This window comes from Glycine max, chromosome 18 (assembly GCF_000004515.6).
Source record: "Glycine max cultivar Williams 82 chromosome 18, Glycine_max_v4.0, whole genome shotgun sequence".
NCBI classification, from domain to species: domain Eukaryota; kingdom Viridiplantae; phylum Streptophyta; class Magnoliopsida; order Fabales; family Fabaceae; genus Glycine; species Glycine max.
The window spans coordinates 40,377,110-40,400,895 of NC_038254.2; the positions used below are offsets into that span (position 1 = coordinate 40,377,110).

A 23,786-nucleotide genomic window follows, 5' to 3' on the forward strand; every position below is an offset into this window, starting at 1 on the left:
ACTGCTGGTGTGTTGAACACTACAACAGGAAACCACCTCCTTTTGTGTTAGAACAAGTTTGTGTAGTAAGACTCTTCTTTTAATGACGATTAATGAATTTCAAAACTTGACTTCATTTATTCTTCATAGGATTTAAGAGATCCTATGTGAATGTCTTTGCAAAACATATCTCCGACATAGAGTATTAAATGAAATCTTAAATGTCAAGTCTAATGTCATGTCATATCATGATTTTATCTTGTTATGTCTGAAATATCAAACGCAGGCTTCGCAAAACATGTTGTGATAGCGCATAAGACACAACCTTTGTGTTTATTTACAAAAATGTTGCACGACACAATAATGGCAACCAAATCGTTGAAATGGCAACCTAATAATTCTCATTTTAGAAATTTTATATCAAAAATGAATAGATAGGAGAGTATGGATGACAAATTCCATTGTACGCATAAATTATAAGAACTTTCCCCTAAATCAACTACAATTCTACATTATGACAATTATCATAAGGCATTTTGGCATAGTTGCATTAAATATAACACAAACTTTTGATGAGAAGTTAACTTTGTTCCCTTCATCATTCATTGCTTTTTGTAAGTGAGTGGGAAGAGCTATTGGAAGTTTGTGATTGAGAATTCTTGTTGAGGATGAAACCTTTACTCCCAACATTTTTCAAAGATGTCATAAAACTCTTAACACCAAGATTTAAAGCACTCTGTAGCATCTGATGGGAAAACAACTCTAGCTTTTCTGACTGAAATCATTGCAAAATTTATCTGCAAAAAGAGAACCTGGAAGGCATACGCTTAATAATGGAGTAGCTCTTCCTACTAGATGACTGGGCTATAGGGGTAAATACATTTCATTCATATCATAATAGTAATAATTAGGTGACTGAGACTATACATATTCCAACGAGTAAAATTAGATACACAACTACACAAGGCATTTTCACCAACAGTGCTCTGACCATACTGCCTTTCCTCCCTCCATATGTTTTGGAGAACTTTTTCTACACTTTTAATACATAAAAATAACATACAACAATAGTCTTATCCCACTAGGTAAGGTTGGTTACATACATTACACGACGCCATAAAATTAATGGTTTTGACTCCTGAGAAATACAGAAAATCTATTCAACACTAGTAATAAAATTGGACTTTATAGATCCTAGCATTTCAGTTGACCATATACACCAAAAAATTTCATACTTACAATACTTACATGAAGTTTTATCCTCTCTACTTCTAAAAGCTATTTAACTCATCATATCATAAACTACAGAATAGTAGTGACTTTAAGACAGTCTACTCCACATCTTTCATTAGTTTCTATGGTTAGGCCCTCCTCTTTTAAATAAACAATATGGTGATTGGTGATCACAAAGTTGAGGTATTCAAAGTATGTACTGTTCGATTAATTAATCAAGCTCAATTGCTGTAATTACACATCAATTGAAAGCTTGTAGATGTAAGATCAAAAGGAGCTGTATTTCCACCAACTACTAGTCACTAAGGTAGTCTTGTATTATCATAGTGCATCTGATATGATACTTGTACAAATAGGCTCAAAGTATTTCAGCCTTTTATATTTATAGTTAGTAATTGCTCATGTATAATATGCACTGAATTTAACATTCTATTTGATGGTTATGGTCATCGAATCTTGATTGTACATGCACATTATTTATTTACATTTTCAAAGTCATGTTTGTGTCTTCTGGAAAAAAAAAAATTCAACACCAATTAAGAATACCAAATACAGTATCTAATAGAAGTTACTATGAAGAAGCAAAGATGAAAATATTGTAGCAAGGCATAGAAGAATAAATCAAAATGAAGTAAAGATAAAATCAAGAAAATAAATTTATCAAAGGAAGTAAATGCTGGGCCCAAATCAAAGTAATACTTCAAACAATGATAAAATCATCATCATACCGATTGTGAGGCCTTATGCACCAAAACTTTGGCAAGTGGCAATATGCAAAACCTTTTGACAGAAAAAGAAGGAAAAATAATCAGCAAGTAATCAAGTATAAAATAGTGGTTGTGTTGCTTAGCTTGTGCAGCAGAAATGCAAGAGATGTAGAACTTCACATACCTTTTGCACTCCTTAAATAAGAAAACTAAGCAGTAGATCGAAAGCACAGTGCTTAAAAAAGTGAAAAAAAAAGTGCCTATTTCAAAATATATGTCAACTTAGGAAAACTTAATTTGGTTCTGAGATGTTGACAGCTAAGAAAAAAGTGAAAAAAAAAAAGTCTCATTAACATTTCAAAAAACAATGATGTATAAATTTAGAAGTACTGTTAAGCTATCAGTTTTCCAGATTCAATCACAAAGCATCAGGGAGTCATACTAAAACTTTTGACCCTACAGTTAAACTTTGACACTCAGTAATTCTTTGAAACAATTATTGGCCCAAATTCATAGTCAATCTTTAATCCCTAATAAGTCTTCAAAGTTTAAACAATATGATTGGAGTTTTAACAACAATGGCGCAAGCAAAGCATAATAAGATGCAAAATAGTTAATCTATACCAGTTAATGTTTCATGTTCGGTGAAAGAGAATACGCAACAAGCGATATTTCCAATCCAGAAGATGCTGCAACTAGCGGAAAACGAAAATTAAACAAGACAAGGAGATACCTTCGAGTAAAAGTCGAAGCTTGCAAGTGAGTCTGGCTTAAAATAACGATTTTTTCTTTCTTCGCAGAAGCGTCTTAGATGGTAATGTGAAGTAAGAAATGCGTTTGAAGCTGAGGGTAGCATGAGCCAATAAGGTGATAAAGAGGCAAAATAATTTCAAGCTGCGTTTGAGGAAATGGGGTTTTCTGAAGAAATTCAGTTTTCGGCCCACCTGAATCAGAATTAAATATTGATCTTAGGGCTAATAATTTGATTTAATATTTAAAATAAATAAGAAATAAATGTAAATTTAGTATTTTAACTATATACGGGATAATATTTATGTTTATATAATCATTTTATTTAATAAATAAACATTTTTAACTATGTAAGTTATATATTTTTAAATTAAAAAGCATATTAAATTTTTTATATATATAATATTTTTTTTTAAAAATCATATAAATAATCATCAGTAATTTAATTAAAAATCATATAAATAATATAAGTAGAACATTGGGATAAAAAAAAGTTATTTTTAATTACTGATGATTTCTTATAAAAAGATATTGACGATTTATTCAAATGTTTGTTCGACAATTAAAAAATGGGAGAGGTGGGTGAAATTTTGCCTATTTTCTTTCGTACTTTTTTCACGCCCCATAAAATATATGATATCACACAATCACCCAAAACGATGTGGCATGGCATGAAAGGGGCGAAAAGGTCAAGTCACGGGTAATCCTAATTCCCCACCAAGTCACTACACACCAAATATTCTTCGTCCTCCCGCTCGCTCTTCTCACTCGTCATCTTCGAATTCGTCTGCGCCCTAACAAAATTCATTTCAATTCCAACTCCTCTGATCAAAATCCTAGGCTCGTTCTTGAATCCCTAATTCGATCTCCTCCTCCTCCTCCGAAGAATAAAAGGAGGATCGATGTGGGCAGCATCTTGCCTGGCGTCGTGCTGCGCGGCCTGCGCATGCGACGCCTGCAGGACCGTCGTTTCGGGAATCAGCCGTCGTTCCGCCCGGATCGCCTACTGCGGCCTCTTCGCCTTCTCCCTTGTCGTCGCCTGGATCCTCCGCGAGGTCGCCGCTCCTCTCATGGAATCACTTCCCTGTAAGCAGCAACAACAACCCTAATTTCCTTTTCCAATTTCAATTTGATCTTCTATCTCAATCGCCAATTTCGTCTACAAATTATTAGATTCTTCATATGCATCATCCCTTTCTATTTTCACTCGTTTTAATTATTTTGAGGTTTGAAATGATTATTATGCTAGAATAGGAGGGTTTGTTACGTGAAAGCATACCAAACGATGTCACCATTGAGCTTGTCATTTTTAAGGGTTTATTTATCACATCAGCCTGTTACTGTCTTTAAATTTTTTCTTCTCAAGAAATTTTGTTACATAATTCCTATAGTTTTTGTTTTCTTGAGCTGAAGTTTGGTTGCAAGTTAATTTGTAGTTTTGATAATGTTACGATATTGATAATGCATCTGAGAGTAGATTGATGGACGTGGTGAGTGGTGAGGGATTTTGTTCTTTTAGGCACTTTCTGAGATGAAAGATTTCTTTGTTTTAGAACTAGAATTCCATCCAAAATTTGCGATTTTCCAAGTTATTTTACTTTACCCTCGAACCAATCAAATAATCACTAACATATTTAAGATTTTTTTCTGTAAAAAATGTTTTGTTACATAATTCCTAATATCTTATGGAATGAATACACATAATTTTTTTATTTTTTATTTTCCTGAGATGAAGTTTTGTTGTGAGTTAATTAGTAGTTTTGGTGAGAGTAAATTGATGGATGTGGTGAAGTTTATGAAAGTGTGTAGATGAGCGTAATATCATCGTTGTGTGCTTTTGGATAGAGCTGATGTCCTTCTGTTAATGCTACAGGGATCAATCACTTCAAACACACTCCTAGCCGAGAATGGTTTGAAACAGATGCAGTTCTGCGGGTTAGCTTGGGGAATTTTCTGTTTTTCACTATTCTAGCTATTCTGATGGTTGGTGTGAAAACCCAGAGGGATCCTCGGGACAGTATGCATCATGGAGGTTGGATGATGAAAATTATCTGCTGGTGCCTTCTGGTAATCTCTATGTTTTTCATTCCAAATGAGATCATCAGCTTCTATGGTAAGAATTTCTTCTAATTGATTTGTGTTGGTTCCTTGTAGTTGATTATCACACATGTTGAGCTGTTTGTTCTGCTACTCTGCTCGAGTCTTGTATTTTGCCTATATAATTACATAAAATGTATTAGGATGTTCTCAAGATGTACAATTTGTTAATTGAAAAAGGATCTACACTTCAGGTTCATGCCTGATGCCTCTTGCTTTTAGTAAGGCTACTTCTTTGTGCCTTTAGACATAGGTTGTGTTTGGGACAGTTGCAAAAATTAGATTACTTCAACAATTGATTATTGTTATAATCAATTATAATTAGAATCAGTTTTTGTTGGATAAGTTTGTTGAAAAGTAATTTTAAGATATTCGTTTGGATATGACAATGACAATAACAAAAAAATCTTTACATAGTAAATTATGAAAAATGGTATCATGTGAAAGGAAAAAGAAAGCTATTGGGAAATTTGGTGGGCACAATATTATTGGATGATAGAAGTCCAGCTGGAATAAAAGATTACTGTAATAAACCTTAGATTCTTTAAATAATAATATAATATACAATTACCTTTTTTGTTGAGCTATTGCTTCGAATTTGGGATTACTTCTCGTGATCAAATTATTGTTTGTATTGTTTATGGTTTTGATGAGGTATGTCAATTTGCAGAAACAATATCAAAGTTTGGCTCAGGCATGTTTCTTCTTGTTCAAGTCATGCTCTTGTTGGATTTTGTTCATGGATGGAATGACAAATGGGTTGGATTTGACGAACAATTCTGGTTAGTTTTAGGCTTTGCTTTTCTATTTTACTTCTGTAACGTCATTTCCTTTACTTGATAAGTTGACATATTTTTGAACGAGAATTTCAGTATTTACCTGTTTATTTATACAGGTACATTGCTCTATTTGTTGTTTCACTTGTTTGTTATGTGGCAACATTTGCATTCTCAGGGGTTCTCTTTCACTTCTTCACGCCATCTGGACATGACTGTGGACTCAATGTCTTTTTTATTACTATGACCTTGATTCTCGCATTTATTTTCGCCATAGTGGCATTGCATCCTGCAGTAAGTCGTTATTTGATTTTCATTGTAGCTAACCACTATTAATTGTAGTTGATGCATTTTTCATTTGTTTTAACTTAAATACTTGGTTAAAATGTGTCAGAGGATAATTTTCTGATTCCTATTGATATAAGAGCATGTGCTCTTAAATAGAATACAAGGTAATCTAAAAAAGGAAACTCCTAAACTAATGCTCATCATTGTACCCACTGTCAATTCCTATAATTAAGGGTCAATGATTCCTGGTCATAAATACAAAATATGCAGCTAATCAAATCTCCTAATAATGGGATTTAAATCCTATCTATAAAAGGAAATAAAATATATAGTGAGATTCTGACACTCCCTCTCAAGTTGGTGAGTGGATGTTATCCATTCCCAACTTGCTAACAATAGATTGAAATGTAGAGCCACTTAATCCTCTTGTTAGAACATCTGCTAGCTGATTTCCTGTGGATACAAATGGTGCACAAATTGTCCCATTATCCAACTTTTCCTTTATGAAGTGATCTGTCTACTTCAACATGCTTGTTCCTATCATGTTGCACTGGATTATGTGCAATGTTTATTGCTGACTTGTTATCACAGTATAGCTTCATAGGTCCATTACACTTAATCTTTAGGTCATCTAGAATTATTTTCATCCATAGGAGTTTACAAATTCCTAAGGCCATAGCCTGAAATTCTGCTTCTGCACTTGACCTTGCAACAACGCTTTGTTTTTTGCTCCTCCAAGAAAAGTGCAATATCCGGAGGAGGATCTTCTATCATCTACAGATCCAGCATAGTCAGCATCTGTATAGGCCTCGAAAGTCATTTCCTCCCCTTTTTTAAATAAAATTCCCTTTCCAAGAGTACCTTTCAAGTATTGCAGAATGCAGTAAACAGCTCTAAGATGATTTTCTTTGGGATTATGCATGAACTGACTTACCACTCCCACTGCATAAGCTATGTCTGGCCTGGTATGAGACAAAAAGATTAATTTTCCAACTAGTTTTTGATAGGATTCTCTGTCCATGGTTGCATCTTCAACATATTCACTCAGTCTGTGATTCTGCTCAATAGGAGTTTCTACTGGTTTGCATCCCAATTTACCAGTTTCAGATAATAAATCCAGCACATATTTATGTTGGGAGATGAAAATACCATGACGAGAATGTGCCACTTCAAGGCCAAGAAAGTATTCTAATCTGCCTAGCCCTTTAATCTCAAATTCTCTTATCAAACACTCTTTTAGGATGTCTATTTTTGCTTTGTCATTCCCTGTTACAACTATATCATTCACATAGAAAATTAGTGTAGTAACTCCCCCTGAAGCTGAATACTTAATGAACAAAGTGTGATCTCCTTGACTTTGTTTATACCTCATTGCCTTCATCACTGTCGCAAACCTGCCAAACCAGGCCCTAGGGGACTGTTTCAACCATAGAGAGCCTTCCTTAGCTTACAAACCTTTCCTTTCTCAAAGTTAAACCCAGGTGGTACCTCCATGTAAATTTCCTCTTCAAGGATGCCATGTAGGAGAGCATTCTTGACATCAAATTGCTGCAAACTCCATCCATAGTTAGCTGCTAGAGATAACAATATTCTAATAGTGTTCATTTTTGCTACAGGAGAAAAAGTCTCGAGGTAGTCAATCCCATAGGTTTGAGTATACCCCTTAGCTACTAACCTTGCCTTATACCTTTCTAGTATCTCATCTGCCTTATATTTAACAGTGAATACCCACTTACAGCCAACAAGTTTCTTTTCTTTAGGAAGTTCTACTAACTTCCAAGTTTCATTTTTCTCTAGTGCATCCATTTCAACTTTCATAGCTTTTCTCCACTCTTTGCTATCCAGTGCTTCATTAGCAGTTTTTTGGATAGTGATAGTGTTTAAATGAGTAAGAAAATTTCTATGATTGCTGTACAGTTTATCATAGGACATGAAGTGAGATAATGGATACCTTGGCCTGTGTGTACATGTTCTAACTCCTTTCCTTATTGCAATCGGAAAATCCTCAGCATCAATTGGCATATTCTGCTCCTCCAAAACAATCCCATCAGTCTCAGTGAGTATATTCTGCTCTTTCAAGACAGTCTCATTAGTTTCAGTTTCAGGTATTAGTTCAGAATCTGGAACTTGCACAGGTTGGACAATAGGTTTTTCCCTTTGTGTATAAACTTGTAGTGGACAGGCAACACTTGGAGTGTGTGTTCTGGTTGTCTTTGGACTCAAAACAGAGGCAGGGGGAGTGTGTATAGAACTGGAAGAAATGTGTATAGGACTTGACTCAAGTATTTTGGATTTGCTTGGGGAGATGAATGAAAGATTCTTGAACAAATTATCCTTATCTTCCATGCATGAGTTCTCCCCCTGAAGATAAAGTTGGGAAAAGAAAGATTCAGTTTCAACAAAAGTGACATCAATAGACACAAAGACCTTTTTTGTGGCAGGATGATAACACTTGTATCCCTTTTGGGTAAGGGAGTAACCAACAAATATGCATTTGATAGCTCGGGGATCAAGTTTTCCTCAATGAGGAGAATGAACGTGAACAAAGGACACACCCAAAGATTCTAGGAACAAGGTTATTTGAAGTTTTAAAGTGTGGGTAAAACTTGGAGAACAGTTGAATGGGACTGTTGTTTTGAAGAGTCTGAGAGGGTAAATGATTGACCAAGTAGGCAGCAGTAAGGACAGCCTCCCCCCGATACTGTATTGGAACGTTTGTGTGGAATAAAGATGCTCGGGTAATAGCTAGAAGATGCCCAATTTTCCATTCAGCCACCCTATTTTGTTGTGGGGAGTGGACACATGATTCATGAATAATTCCATGTTCTTTGAAGAAGGAAGACAATGTTTGGTTAAAATAATCTTTGGCATTATCAGAACAAAATCGTTTGATGGTTGTATCAAACTGATTTCTTATCATCTGAAAAAAAATTGGAATATCTGACTGACTTTGCTTTTTTGTTTCAAAAGATACACACAGGATACTCGAGTACAATCATCAATAAAAATGACAAACCAGCGGGCCCCAGATATATTTGAAATGTTGGATGGACCCCAAACATCACTATGTACCAAGGAAAAAGGAATTGACATTCTATTATTACTGATAGGAAAGCTAACACGTTTGTGTTTTGCAAATTCACAATCATCACAATGAAACACTCCTATGTCTAGTCCTTGAAACAAGCTAGGAAACATAATTTTTAGAGTGCTAAATGAAGGGTGACCTAAACGATAGTGACACAACCAGATGTCTTTATTGTGGGATCCTAGTGACTCTGACAGCAAAGACAATGGAAGTTGACTCAAGAAGGTAGAGCCCATTTTCCTCCCTAGCAAATCTAATCATCTCCCCCATTCCTTGATCCTGAAATTTGCGAAGTGTGGGAGAGAATGTCACTAAACATTGTAAATCTGTTGTAAGTTTATGAATAGAAAGCAGTTTGGCAGATAATTTGGGCACATGTAAAACATCTTTCAAAATTAAATCTTGACTTAGGAGAATGTCTCCCTTTCCAGCAACTGTAATAAATGTGCCATCTGTAGTCGCAATTTTTTTATTGCTAGGACAAGGCCTATATGAGATGAATTCAGTAGAGGAATGTGTCATGTGATCCGTAGCTCCAAAATCAACAACCCATGCCCCTTGGGTAGTAGATTGTAGATGTTGAGAGCATAGGCTTGGGAAGTACCTGAGAATGCCAAGGAAGAGCTACCTGTGTTTGTGGGTTTGACTTAAGTCTCTAGGACTTCTCTCAAATTTTTAACTTCTTCTGTATTATAATCTGTAAGGGGTCTGGAAGGTCTGTTTGCTGCAGCACCTAATTGAACCAGGTGGGCTTGTGCTGGCTCTCCTCATTGAGTACCTTTGGTGGTCCAATTTTGGTTCGGATATGGCGGCTTACCATTAAGTTTTCAGCATTTGTCTTGAGTGGTCTTCGCTTCTTACAAAAGGTATACCATAGAGAATCCTTGTTCTCCCCTTTGTTGATCTCCATCTTGGGGGCTACACCTCCAGGTTGACTGGTCTGCCATTGATCAATCTTCTTTCCCTTTTGTGCAATTAAGGCAAAACTTTCTGGGGATTGAGGCTCCATTATCACCCCCCTACGTGCTTCTTCTGCCTGGAAGGCAACCATGGTTTCATTGAGTGAGGATAACTCCTATCCTAGCACCTGAATTCTTACAGGATCAAACTCACTATTTAGTCCTGTCAAGAACTTATAGATTCTGTCCTTCTCCTTGTAACGTTTAAGTAAATCAGCATCTTCTGTGCATTTTGCTTCAAATTGTTCATAATGGTCTAACACCAGCCAAAGATTTTGCAGATTCTGGGCATACTCACTAACGGATCGGTCTCCTTGTTTGGTAGTCGCGATCTTCATCTTTATTTCATAAATTTGAGCAGCATCACCAACCTTGGAATAGTTTTGTTTACAGCTATCCCACACATCCTTGGCAGTCTTCATGAACATGCAAGCATCGCTCACCTCTGACACCATGGAATTCCACAGCCACAACATCTCTACTGCATCTGTTTCATCCCATGCACTTATTGTCTGTGGATTTGGGGCTTCTTTCCCAGTAAGATGATTCAATTTGCCCTTCCCTTTTAGAAAGGTTTGGACAAAGTGAGACCATTTGAGGTAGTTTTTTCCATTGAGACGAAGAAGGTTGGATTGAATATTTTGTAGCTGAACGGTGCCGGTATTTTCTGCCTGGGCAGGGTTATTGGCTGCTGCAGACATTCTCAGTTTTGTTGAGTGAGATTCAAAGACGTGGAGGGTGTTTTAGGGCAGGAAAAAAAAATTGGCAATATAGGCCGTCAAAGGGAGGGGAAAAAAAAAGGCAATGCAGGCCGCACAGCGGAAGAAAAAGAAAACGTGTGGCAGTGCAGGCCACGAGTTTACACAGGCTCCCACAGATTTTGGAGCGCTGATACCATGTCAAAGGATAATTTTCTGATTCATATTGATATAAGAGCATGTGCTCTTAAATAGAATACAAGGTAATCTAAAAAAGGAAACTCCTAAACTAATGCTCATCATTGTATCCGCTGTCAATTCCTATAATTAAGGGTCAATGATTCCTGGTCATAAATACAAAATATGTAGCTAATCAAATCTCCTAATAATGGGATTTAAATCCTATCTATAAAAGGAAATAAAATATATAGTGAGGTCCTGACAAAATGTTACTATCTAGAAGCTCATATATGATCTGTTATTTATTAAATCTCTGTTATCATGGTTCAATTTTTCTGATGGAATGGTAAGTTAGTAGAGCTGGCATTAAAAGGTATATTTAGTCCTGTCAGCCTGGTATGTGACTAACATTTTCCAAGTTTGGCTTGAAGGACAAATTGATGAAATTTATTTTGTTTAGATGGGAATAGGTTTTATCCTATGTGTAGTGTAGATTGTTCATTACTTGGATTTGAGTTTTTTGAATTATTTTCATATACAGGTAAATGGAAGTGTTTTGCCTGCTTCAGTAATATCATTATACTGCACTTATCTCTGCTATAGTGCACTGGCTAGTGAACCAAGAGATTATGAGTGCAATGGTCTTCACAAACACTCAAAAGCTGTTTCCACTGGCACCATTACTTTGGGTTTAGCTACAACTGTTCTATCTGTTGTTTATTCTGCTGTGCGTGCTGGATCTTCTGCTGCAGTGCTTTCCCCACCAAGCTCCCCTCGTGCTGGTAAATATTCTTAAAATCCAATATTTCTATTCATTGCTGTGTCAAGTATGCACAACTCAAAAGTTGGGCACCACATATCTGAGTTTGAAATCTAAGTATGGTTTTTATTGGCCTTGAAGCTGAATTTGATTTTGGAATATGGTGCCATGAAGGAAAATAATAAACTGTCTTATTATTTGATTAGCATTAAATTACAAAAATTGCCACATGCTAATAGTGACAATCTGCCATTTCTGGTGATTCTGCAGGTAAGCCTTTGCTTCCATTGGATGCAAAGGAGGATGAAGAGAAGGAGAAAGCAAAGCCAGTTACATATTCATATGCCTTCTTCCACTTGATTTTCTCTCTTGCTAGCATGTATTCTGCAATGCTTCTGACAGGTTGGTCTACATCTGTTGGAGAGAGCGGGAAGTTGGTTGACGTGGGCTGGCCTTCTGTGTGGGTTCGAATCATCACTTCCTGGGCAACTGCTCTTTTGTACTTATGGTCTCTCATAGCTCCTATCATGTTCCCAGAAAGGGAGTTCTGAGCATCATGTTCCTCAGTTTCAAGGTTCTGAGGGAAAATGTGTCACCTAACTACTATATAGTCGAGTGGTGTTGCTTTTTATAATAGGATATACAAGTATGCATCTATGCCAACATACATGCGAATAAATTGTTACGAATGACATATGATTAAGTGGTGTGCTTTTAACTGTATAGTGAAAGATTTGTCCCATGAACGAATCTATATTTGTCCATATGGTCTGTTTCTGCATCTAAAGTATGCAATTTCACTGTTTTGTATGTGTTGTGACTGATCTTTAAAATCAAAAGTAGAATGAATGAGACAATTCTTGATGAAAATGATAGGTGAAACACAGGAGAGTTTTAGTGCATGTTTGGATACAGCATTTTTCAGAGAAATAATTACTTTAGGCTTATTTACTTCTACTCCTATTATTTTGGTTTTCTTCAATACTTTTTTGCTTAAATTTGGTCTGCTTTTAATTGTTGTAATCAATTTTTCCCATCACTTTTTCTGATTACGTAAAACTTAAAGTCCTTATTTTTTATTCGAATCGTAAGAGTGTTGGATGGATTTGAGATAATGATAAATGATTTAAAGACTCAGACGTCACGTTTGATTTAATTTGAAACATTTTGTAAGATGAAATCCTAAGGTCCGTTTTGGAGAGGGAGAAGTGTAGGATCTTTTACTTTTGAGTGAACATGATTTTTTGATTGGTTAGTTGAGTATGGTATGCTTGGAATAGTGGTGTGGTAAATCACAATTGTCTTTAAAACTAGTGGATGTGAAGTACTTTTCAACAACAAAGGTTTATCTTATTGATGTGAGGTTGGTTACATGGACTTTACAACATAATTTGGCATAGATAACTAAAATTTCAAAAATATTATTTAATTGATCAAATATTGTTTAAAGCAAAATTATTTCAATAATGAAGTGTCTTTTTTCATTAGTAATATTTATTGCATTTTTAGAATTTTTTTCTGTTGTAACCGATGAGAGAGATGCAATTATAGTTCGAGTATCAAATAATTTAAACTAAAGTTACTTTGAATGAATTGAACTTCATCAAAACAATCCAAAGTTGTAAAACCCATAAGGGGCCTCCTCGTACACTACTAACATTTTGACCAAGATTCATCTTTTGGTTATCATGTTGAAAAGAGATTTGATATAACAAGGCTAAGAAATAAGAACCTAGGGTAATCGATCTACCAAACATGATCAAGGAAATAATAGTGGAAAATTTGCTAATAATAGTTTTGGCTAAAGTACAGATAAAATACACCTGCTAAACTTATACATTAAGAAGGTTGCATGTTTAACAATAATAGTACCATACCCTTTTTTTAACATTGGATGTGATGAAAGTTGTACAAGTGCTATCGGTTCAGGAGTACTTAATGTCGTGGTCATCTTTGGCTAGGTCTTTGAGGGCAAGCATTTCATCACCCTATACTTGAAAGGCCCAACATCCATTGGAAGTCCATAGGGTTGGTCCCATCATGCCAAGGAGAAAAAAGCCATTTATGGCAATGGACCAAAAGCTGATGAGAGCAAAAAGAAAAGGCCAATTTAGGGTTGAGAAAATAATCATCTCATGAATACATTCGTTCCAATCATTGGCCTTTTCGGGTGAAACCCAATTACACCAATTAAACATAAATAAGAGGTATGAGGCCAAGTCTGAACATATGAGGGAAGCCTTGCCAATTTATAATCCTAAACATTGATTGGGAGAAGGCTTTTGGTTGAATAAAGGTTAAGCCTATTGAATTCAAACTGAATTGTGATGAACTGTTTCGAATTTCTTTTCAATTTGCTCAAATTGAATTGAATTGTCAAACAGTTCAGGCAAACTTAACCAAACTACTTTAGAGGTGTTTCAAACAAAAAGCATGAACAGAAAAGCTATGGACGATAGACAAAGTATTAGTCATTGGACAATACTACTTATGCGTCCAACCCTAAGAAGACAAGTGCTTTCGCACTTGACTCGCAATACAAAAGTTATGGAACAGTTACTCAATCCTCAAGAATTGAAAATAGTCACTAAAAGTAACGTCCATATGCTTAGTAAGAAACTCATGCCAAAGGACACAAAAGGGAAGATTTAAATTGTTTTGTCATGACATTCTTAATTCCTTTTGTGTTATGTTGTTAATGTTTCTTTCGATTTGTACGCTGAAAGTCAACTCTGAGCACTAGGCAACACTGGCAAAATGTACTTCTCTGAAGATATGTTGCAGAAAGTGTTTGTGGTCCCCACTCTTTCTTTCTGCATAGTAGTGACCTCGTGTCAAGCGCCAATGCTATTAGACAATGACTAGTTGGGATCTCTCAGAGGATCGAAGCTCTAAAGTCTATATAAAGCTTAAAGATATTTGCATTAAGGTTGTTGAATTACAAAAGAATAGTTTGAGACAAAACGAACAAGTGTTGTAATGTTGCCAATCAATTAGATGAAAAAAACTCGAGTAAATCTTAGCTTTGCTAAGTTAGAGAGCTTCATTGTATTCGAGCTTACTATGTAAACACTTTTTAAGTGATTATAAAACATTTTTTTCAAACATACATTATTTGTGAAAGCCAAGAGTGACTTAGTGACAAAGAATACTTGGGTCTTAGTCTCAGGGGGAGATTAAGTGTAGTGCTAGGAGTGGCCTAGAAAGTACTCGTTGTAGCTAGAAGTGACATAGAAATACTTGGTTGTAATCAAAGATTTTATTAATGAAACCCTTCAAGGTTTGAAGTAGAACTAGACATAGCCCAAGAATTGGATGAACCAACATAAAACCTTTGTGTTTTCATTACTGCTTCTACATAACTTGTTCTTTTTTGTAAGTCACTTTTACACTATCATATCCAAGTTTTGTGAACTAATTTTCTAAGGACAAAGTAATTTCAAAGTTCAAACCCCTTGGATGAAATCCTTTGTCCATTAATATTTGTTTGACAAAAGCTTTTGATAGTTGTCAAAAGACTAAGTTTTATCCTTCACACTATTCAATCCCCCTTCTAGTGTGTTTCAAGTACTTTAGTTGGTATTAGTACTTGGCCTCTAGGTTGAGCTCTTAACAGAGTAGAGGAAAGACAACTCCTGAAACGATAGAAGAAGGATATGCTGTGAACAAGCCCCTCATGTTCAAAGGAGTCAACTATGGCTATTGGAAGAAAAGAATGATTGCCTTCTTTGAATCCACTCACATCAATATGTGGGATGTTGTAGAAAAAGGCAATCACATTCTTTTACACGCTCAAAGAAATGAGATCCCCGAGGAAAGATGGACAGATGAACATAAATCCAAATTTCTTCTCAACTCTTAACCAAGAAATGCTCTATTGTGTGTTTTATCTCAAGAAGAGTATTCCAAAGTTCACAACTTTAGAAGTGCCAAACGGATGTGGGACACCTTAGCCATTACCAACGAAGGGTCCTTTGAGCTAAAACATAACAAGTTGAGCCTTCTAACACGTAAGTATGAACTCTTTGGTATGGAAGATGGAGAAGATATCCAAACCATGTTTGGATGCTTCTAAACCATTTTGAATGAGCTTCGCTCTCTAGGTAGACATTATGCTAATTATTATTACATTGATAAAATCTTAAGAAGTTTATCTATAAAGTGGAGACCACAGGTCACAACATTAAGAGCCATTAAGAATCTTGATTCAATGACTCTTGAAGAGCTCGTCAGAATCCTTAAAGTCCATGAGCTAGAGCTTGCTCAAGATAAGGAAATAAAGAAAGGGAAATCTCTAGCTCTTACGGTTAAAAGACCAAAATGCAACTTTGCATCCAAAGAGTCATTGTCCAAAGCCTTTGCCGTGAATGATGTTTAAGAAGAAGAATCTGACGATGATGACGAACTAAATCTAATCACAAGAAAAATCAAAAAGATGTGGAGAAATAAGAACTCCTCTAGGTTCAACAAATTGTCCAAAAGATCCTTCCACAAGAAAGAGAAAAGTCCAATCATTTTCTATGAGTGCAAGAAACCAAGGCACTTCAAGTCAGAATGTCTTGACCTTGAAAAGCCAAAGGATAAGAAGAAAAAAATTCTACAAGTCCAAAAAGAAGAGCCTCATAAGCACTTAGGAGGACTTAGACGATTCCTCATCTGACAATGATAGTGAGGAAGAAGCCAACCTATGTCTGATGGTTGATGCATCCACCAGTAAGGCAGAATCAGAACTGGACGCAAGTTCGGATGATGAGGACTCTCAGCCTGAGGACGTTGTTAACTCTAATGGTAAAGAGGTAATATTTGAATGTCTTGAAATTTTTTTATTGCTACCCCGTTCTAGAATTGTGTTCTGGGCTATTTTTCTTGAGATTTTGATGCAAAACATGAGTTCTTTGGGTATTAAAACCTAGGTTTACACATAAGGTGCGTCTAAAATGGAATTTTTTAGACAAAGTTATGAGAAACATAAGTTAAGGATATTTTTAGGAAGCCATAATTTTAGCACGAAATTGAATTGGTTAGTGTTGTTGTGTGGGATGTTTTTCTTGAATTTTTAACCTCAAGAATGAATTTGTTAGGTAAGAAAATGTAAAGTAACACATAAGGTTTAGAAAATAACCAATTTTCAAAGCACTTAGAAAATCCAATTAAATTGTAGGAATGAAATTTGGTGTGTGTGTGTGTGTGTGTGTGTGTGTGTGTGTGTGTGTGTGTGTGTGTGTGTATACATTGATTATCTTTTTTGTGCATGCTTTGGGTTGGGTCTGGGAGTGTCCAATGCTTGGAAAATATTTTGTTATAATTTTTGGATGATTGTATTTTAGTAGTTACGCTATCCGCGGATAGACATGTTATTTTTATCACATGAGAGATTGAGATTGATTTCCTAAGAGTAGTACATATGTTTGATCCTTGCCTGGATTTCTTGTTGTGTGAATGTTTGATTATATTTGTCGTATGTGGCATGAGGGCTATGCACACGAATTGGTGGTAACAACGAGAGGACCAAAGGAAGAGTAAGGAATTGAAGGATATGTACCATTTGTGAATGGTGAGGTTGCATTGAGAAAGTGGGTGATGGATATAGATACACTAGGGTGTAGTGTGATTTTAAAGCAATATTTCAAAAAAAAAAAAGAATTTGAGGTGTCACAATAATAAGTGAGATTTCTTTATATGTTTGCATTCCATTTTAAGTATCTATAAGGACTTTTATGCCTAAACCAAACAATGCAATTAATTTTCTTGTCTTTCTTAAAATCGCTTTCAAGTTTCCTATAGTACCTTTTTCATATTTACTCCACAATGAATTCATATACTACTCTCAAATACTATATAAATTATGAATGTATGAATACATGATTTTGGTGATGCCAAAGAATAATCAAACAAGGTTGCTTTCAAGATTAATTCAACAAACATTCAAAGGCTAAGCATTGCTTCAAGATTAATACAAGGTTGCTTCAACAAACAAGCATTGCTTCAAGATTAATTCAAGATCAAGCTTTTGCCTCAAAACAAAGTGTTTCCAAGAGATCAAGGCTCTGGTAATCGATTCCCAGGCAGTGCAATCAATTACCAGAAGACAAATTAATTCAAGATCAAGCTTTTGCCTAAAAACAAAGTGTTTCCAAGAGATCAAGGCTCTGGTAATCGATTTCCAGGCAGTGTAATCGATTACCAGAATACAATTTTGAAATATCAGCTTTTAGAAGGGTTTTGAAATTTGAATTTAAAAGCTGTAATCAATTACCAGCAACGAAGCTCTTGAAATTCAATTTGAAAAGTCATGACCCATCAAAATATAACTGTGTAATCGATTACCAGAAACCTGTAATGATGCAATCCTACCCCGCAAGGGTATTGGATAGAAAACTCTAAGAGACTTAGGCTAGAGCTACTAAAGATGGCCCTAGGGATCCACTCTTCTTTGTAAATATTAGAATAGGTTTTTCTTTCTTTTGGGCCTTGTATTTTGGCCATTCTAGTAGTATAGGGTTTTAGCCTTGTATTTCAGGGCATTTTGAGTAGTCTTTGTAGTAGGGACTTTTTTTTTTGTATTTTCATGTATTTTGTCAAGGAGGGTGAGCTTTGTTTTTAGATGGGTGTGCGTAGCTAAGCTCTAGCTTCTCAAGGAAGCTTCTCAAGGAGGTGAGCTTAGTTTTTAGATGGGTGTGTGTAGCTAAGCTCTAGCTTCTCAAGGAAGTTTTCTCAAAGAAGCTTCTCAAGGAAGTTTTCTCAAGAAAGCTTCTCAAGGAAGCTACCTAGTCTATAAATAGAAGCATGTGTAACACTTGTTGTAACTTTGATGAATGAGAGTCTTGTGAGACACAACTCAAAGTTCAACTTCTCTCCCTTTTTCTTCCTTCAATTTCGTGCTCCCCCCTCTCTCTTTCTCTTCCTCTTTCTTTTCCTCCATTGAAGCATCCTCTCCAAGCTTCTTATCCAAGACTCATCTTGGTGGTGAAGCTCCTTCTTCCATGGCTTATTCCCTAGTGGATGGTGCCTCCTCTCACCTATTCTCCTTTGTCTTCCGCTGCATCTCCAAGGTGGAAAATCACCATTGAAGGACCTCATTGAAGCTCAAAGATCCAGCCTCCATAGAAGCCCCACAAGCAAGCTTCCATCAAGGGGTAATCAGAGCACAAGAGCTTCAAGTATGTGCTCCTTAAACCTCCATTAATTTTTGGCTTTACCTTCTCTTCCATTGTTGTTTCTTCATTTTTTCTCCATGTATCTCCTCACATGTCTTGTGCTAAATGTTGTTAACATGATTATTTAGAGTTTCCACCGATTAAACTTGCTATAGAAGCTAGATTTGATTTTCTATGGTTCAAATTTCTTGTTGTTGTTCTTGAACCATGAATTATGTTGAGTTTAGGTTCCTTTGAGTTTTGTCTTGTTATTTTTTGTGGCTGAAACCTAAACCATAAAATTCTTACAAAAATATTAAAGTAGAAGAAAACCTCATAAATCTAGAGTGACTTGTTCACCTATTATAGTTTTGTCATAGAAGTCATGTCTAGTCATGAAACTTGTCACATAAGATTTCTTATGTTGTGCTGAATTTTATTTTTCTTGTTTCTTTGTCTAACTCATTTGTTCATGAGTGTATGAAATTCTCTTAGCCTATTATTTGATTTGAGTCAAATCTTTCATGTTAATTAGTCCTTAACATGTTCATGCAAAATTCTTAGAGTCTTTGATTGTGAACCTTTTCTTGAACTTTTAGGTTTCCTTATGATTGTGTCTATTGTGAATTTGAGTTTTGGTGATTGAATTTCTGGCTGAAATGTTGATCCTAAGTGAATATTGAACTTCTAAAACTGTGGTAAACAATCCTAATGAGTTCAACATACATAGGAAGGTTGAAAGTAAGCCCAATGCAATCAATATACCATGCTTAAAAAAAATCGCTAGTGCTGGCAGCTTGGACATACAAAGTTGGTAAAAATTACTGAGAATTGGTTACATCGAATTTTGAGCTGAAATTTTTACTGAATTTTCTAGACATCTGGAAAAAAGTTATAAAAAAAATAACCAAGTGATTTGGAGAAAAGGAAAAAAATAGAAAAATCATACAAGTTGGCAGAAAAAAAATAAGTATCCAGAAAAAAAAAAAGTGAAAGGCAAGTGTGCTGGTTGTTTTGGCTCAAAATTTATTCTGTAATTGATGCCTATGTTATACCAATCTTAGTTCCGAAATTTCAATTGAAAATTACTGTGAAAACAAGTGCCAAAGCTAGAGGTTTTTTGAGTTTTTTTTTATAGTTTTTTTCACTCTACTCTAGAGTCATTCTAAGTTTCTCTTTCAGTCCTAGCTTGCTTCTATGTCCTTTTCATTGCTTTAATTGTTGAATAATCCTTGAAAAATTGTCTTGTTAAAACTCCATTGGTTTAGCTTTCATTTCATTTTTTTTGGTCTTTGGTTATTGCTTGTCTCTTTGTTTCCTTGCTTGTGGGTTGCCATATAGGGAATAGGAAGGAGGATTGCTGCCATCCCTTGAAGAATTTGAGTCAAGAAGAAAGGGGCCAACCACCTTAAGAGCTATTGGACTAAGAAGCACTCCAAATTGAGTGAATCACCAAAGAGAGAACAACCACCAAAATTGAGGACCATTTTGTAATTTTGTAATTTGCAATTTACTTACCTTCATTGCTTTCAAGTTTTGTAACAAAAAGGCCTTTCATTGGAAGTGTGTTGGGAGCCTCTAATAGGTTACCAAACTTCCATTTGTGTGTAATAATTTTAGGCAATTTTTCCTTAGGATAGTGAGTGTTTTGTTGGGAACCTTGAATGTGGTCATCCAAACACTCTTAGGATTCACCTAGTTTACTTTTCTTGCTTACTTTCATAGCTTATTTCCTTTACCTTCCATTGTCAAACCGCCTAGATAGCTTGCATTTTACCAATTAGTTTTTACCTTATCTTTCACACCTCTTTTAGTGTTTATTTTGGCTAGTTTCAACCATATTTTCTTTTACCTTTTGTTTACAAACCTCCAACAAGAAAGAACCACAACTTAGGAACCAACATGAGTCATCATTCATCTAGTGTTAATGGCAAGGGTACTAGTCATAAAGACCCTTTATCTAGAATCTTAGATGAGTTGAGTTCCCTTAAGTTATGGAAAGAAAAACAAGAGAGAAAAGAAAAAGGAAAAAAAAGAGTGGAAGAAATAAGTCAAGATGAAAGAAAGAAAATAAGAGAGGAAGAAAGAAGAAAAATAATGAAAAAAATGAAAAGAGAAAAACATGCCTCCTATAGTAGTCATAACTCTTGCAAGAGCCTAAGTGAAGAACTTCGTGACTATTACGAAGGAAGGCATAGGTCACATCTTAGACCTCACTCCCATAGAAGAGAAAAGGAAAGAAAGCCTCAAGAGGCTAACATTAACCTACTATACGTCCATGGGAAGGACAATGTAGAGGCTAACTTAGATTGGGAAATAAGGGTAGAGCAACAACTTACAAAGAAGTCTACTTCAAAATCTTATGGCTCTCACTCTTATCCAAAGAAAGACCAAGGTCAAGGCATCTTAGGGGTGACACCTTCTAAGCCCAAAGATGATAAGGGGAAGACAATAGAAAAGCAAGCCCCTAAGGCTAGTATGCAAGAGAAAACTAGCTCTATAAAGTGCTTTAAATGTCTTGAAAGAGGACACATTACTTCTCAATGCCCCACCACAAAAACCATGATTATGAGGGGCCAAGACATTTATAGTAGCCAAGATGAGGCTACTACGTCACCTTCCTCTAGTGAAAGTGAAGAAGCAAAAGGGGAAGAATCTAGTGAACAAATCTACCCCCATGAAGAAGGACAACCTTTAATGGTTAAGGAGGAGTGTAAGGAGGTAAGTGTCTCCTCCAAGAGGTTTGCTAAGAAGGAAAGTTATTTTGAAATAAAGACAAATATTAAAGAAACCTCCCCTCTTAGACAACCTCCACATCTTCTCCTTTGTAAAAAGACACTTGTTAGCACTGCCACGCCTCTTGGGCTTGAGGTTATTCGTCAAGTAAAATAGTTGTTGCATGAGGGTTTGGTTCGTAAGAGCTTAAATCCTTGTGCTTTGTTGGTGCCCAAAATAGGTATTATTAGGCACCAAATCCCTACAATAAGTGATATGATGGATTTGTTGAGTGTTGCAACCCTCTTTTGTAAAATCAGTCATGCACCCAACGTCTTCATGATTCTTGTACATAGGGACTCATTAGGTAGGTTTGTTCTTATTTTTGGTTTTAATACAAACTTAGGTGCTCATATGGGATACCTTAGGTTTGTCGTATTTTTTTTGTAGGAATAATCAACATAAAAATACAAAAAAAGGTACGCTTTATTGCATTACTTTCCTTAATTTTTTAAATAGTGATCAAGGGGTTCCCACGGACCCTAAGAGAATAAAGGTCATTCCTGATTGGCCCATTCCACCAAGTATAAGGGAAATCTGGGGCTGCCATGACTTAACAAACTTTTACAAAAGGTTTGTCCCATATTTTTCTATGCTTGTAGCACCACTCATTGAGTTGGTGAGGAACCATGTTCCCTCATGGGAAGATATCCATGAAAGGAGTTTTCAGACCTTACCCTACTCTAACTTACCCAACACCACTAATACATATGTTTTTATTCTTTTTACAGGTGTCGAGGGGGGGGGGGGGAACCCAGAGTATGAAGAACCTCAGGATTTGAGGTCAAATCCTTTCCAAGGTGGAGGGGATGATGCAATTCTACCCCCCAAGGGTATTGGATAGAAGACTCCAAGAGGCTTGGGCTAGAGCTACTAATGAAGACCCTGGGGTTCTCATGAACCTTAGGGTAGATTTTTGAGCCCATGGGTCAAGGTTGGATCCACTCTTCTTTGTAAATATTAGAATAGGTTTTTCCTTCTTTTGGGCCTTGTATTTTGGCCATTCTAGTAGTATAGGGTTTTAGCCTTGTATTTCAGGGCATTTTGAGTAGTCTTTGTAGTAAGGACTTTTTTTTGTATTTTCATGTATTTTGTCAAGGAAGGTGAGCTTAGTTTTTAGATGGGTGTGTGTAGCTAAGCTCTAGCTTCTCAAGGAAGCTTCTCAAGGAGGTGAGCTTAGTTTTTAGATGGGTGTGTGTAGCTAAGCTCTAGCTTCTCAAGGAAGTTTTCTCAAAGATTCTTCTCAAGGAAGTTTTCTCAAGAAAGCTTCTCAAGGAAGCTACCTAGTCTATAAATAGAAGCATGTGTAACACTTGTTGTAACTTTGATGAATGAGAGTCTTGTGAGACACAACTCAAAGTTCAACTTCTCTCCCTTTTTCTTCCTTCGTGCTCCCCCCTCTCTCTTTCTCTCCCTCTTTCTTTTCCTCCATTGAAGCATCCTCTCCAAGCTTCTTATCCAAGACTCATCTTGGTGGTGAAGCTCCTTCTTCCATGGCTTATTCCTTAGTGGATGGCTCCTCCTCTCACCTATTCTCCTTTGTCTTCCGCTGCATCTCCAAGGTGGAAAATCACCATTGAAGGACCTCATTGAAGCTCCAAGATCCAGCCTCCATAGAAGCCCCACAAGCAAGCTTCCATCATGTAATCGATTACCAGTGAAGAATTTCAGAAAAAGCTTTTTGAAAAGACACATCACTTCAAACCATTTTGAAAAGGCACGAAGGGCCTATATATATGAGTGTCTGACTTCAAAAAGCAAGAGAGAGATATTCTAAGAGAACTTAATTGTCAAATGCTCTCTCAACAACTCTTGGAGAAACACTTGCAAATCTATTGAGAATTCATCCAGGAACTTCAAATTGTATTATCATCTCTAAAAGAGAGAAATTCCTCTAGGATCTTCAATTTGTATCATCCAATCTAAAGGAGAGAAATCTTTCTGTTCATCTCAGAAAGTCAATTGTAATCAAGAGATGAGTTGTCTCTTGGGGAATCTTTGAACACAAGGGTGAGGGATCTCAAGGTGTGTTCAAAGTCTGTAAAGGATTTACAGAGATAGTGGAAAACTCAAGTGGGTTGCTTGAGGACTGGACGTAGGCACTGGAAGTGGCCCAACCAATATAAATCGAGTTTGCATTTCTCTCTTCCCTTATCTCATTTATGTTATTGCAATCAATTTTGTCTTGCATGTTTAAAGAACATTATTAAATTGATTGCTGCTTCTTCTTCTGCATTCTGAGCCTATCATTTAAAAGGGGGGTTAAAAGTTTGTTAGTGGGAAATTTTGAAACTTAATTCACCCCCTCTTAATTAATTGAAGTCACTTGTCCAACATAAATTAAATATAATTAGGTGGGA

At 36.0% G+C, this 23,786-nt stretch overlaps 1 protein-coding gene and 2 long non-coding RNA genes across 3 annotated transcripts; 2 read left to right on the top strand and 1 right to left on the bottom strand.

The window, feature by feature from the left end:
* Nucleotides 1-357: 357 nt before the first annotated feature.
* On the bottom strand, nucleotides 358-2,864 carry LOC106796793 (uncharacterized). Its single transcript, XR_001385928.3, has 3 exons — nucleotides 2,653-2,864; nucleotides 1,941-1,992; nucleotides 358-791 (listed from the first exon to the last, which is right to left on the bottom strand). It is a non-coding gene; the product is annotated as an uncharacterized lncRNA (long non-coding RNA).
* Nucleotides 2,865-3,307: 443 nt separating this feature from the next.
* LOC100798110 (probable serine incorporator) lies at nucleotides 3,308-12,238 on the top strand. Its single transcript, XM_003552083.4, has 6 exons — nucleotides 3,308-3,755; nucleotides 4,543-4,782; nucleotides 5,437-5,548; nucleotides 5,662-5,836; nucleotides 11,297-11,537; nucleotides 11,786-12,238. The coding sequence occupies exons 1-6, from the start codon at nucleotides 3,572-3,574 to the stop codon at nucleotides 12,064-12,066; spliced, it is 1,233 nt and encodes a 410-aa protein (XP_003552131.1). The 5' UTR covers nucleotides 3,308-3,571; the 3' UTR covers nucleotides 12,067-12,238.
* On the top strand, nucleotides 5,843-11,293 carry LOC121173999 (uncharacterized). The gene is made up of 2 exons (XR_005889607.1): nucleotides 5,843-10,476; nucleotides 10,557-11,293. It is a non-coding gene; the product is annotated as an uncharacterized lncRNA (long non-coding RNA).
* Nucleotides 12,239-23,786: the final 11,548 nt, after the last annotated feature.

Coding starts and splice junctions, on each gene's coding strand:
- LOC100798110 (XM_003552083.4), top strand. CDS start 3,572: ATGTGGGCAGCATCTTGCCTGGCGTCGTGCTGCGCGGCCTGCGCATGC. Junction 5,549..5,661: donor GGATTTGACGAACAATTCTG/GTTAGTTTTAGG, acceptor TTATTTATACAG/GTACATTGCTCTATTTGTTG. Junction 5,837..11,296: donor TAGTGGCATTGCATCCTGCA/GTAAGTCGTTAT, acceptor TTTCATATACAG/GTAAATGGAAGTGTTTTGCC.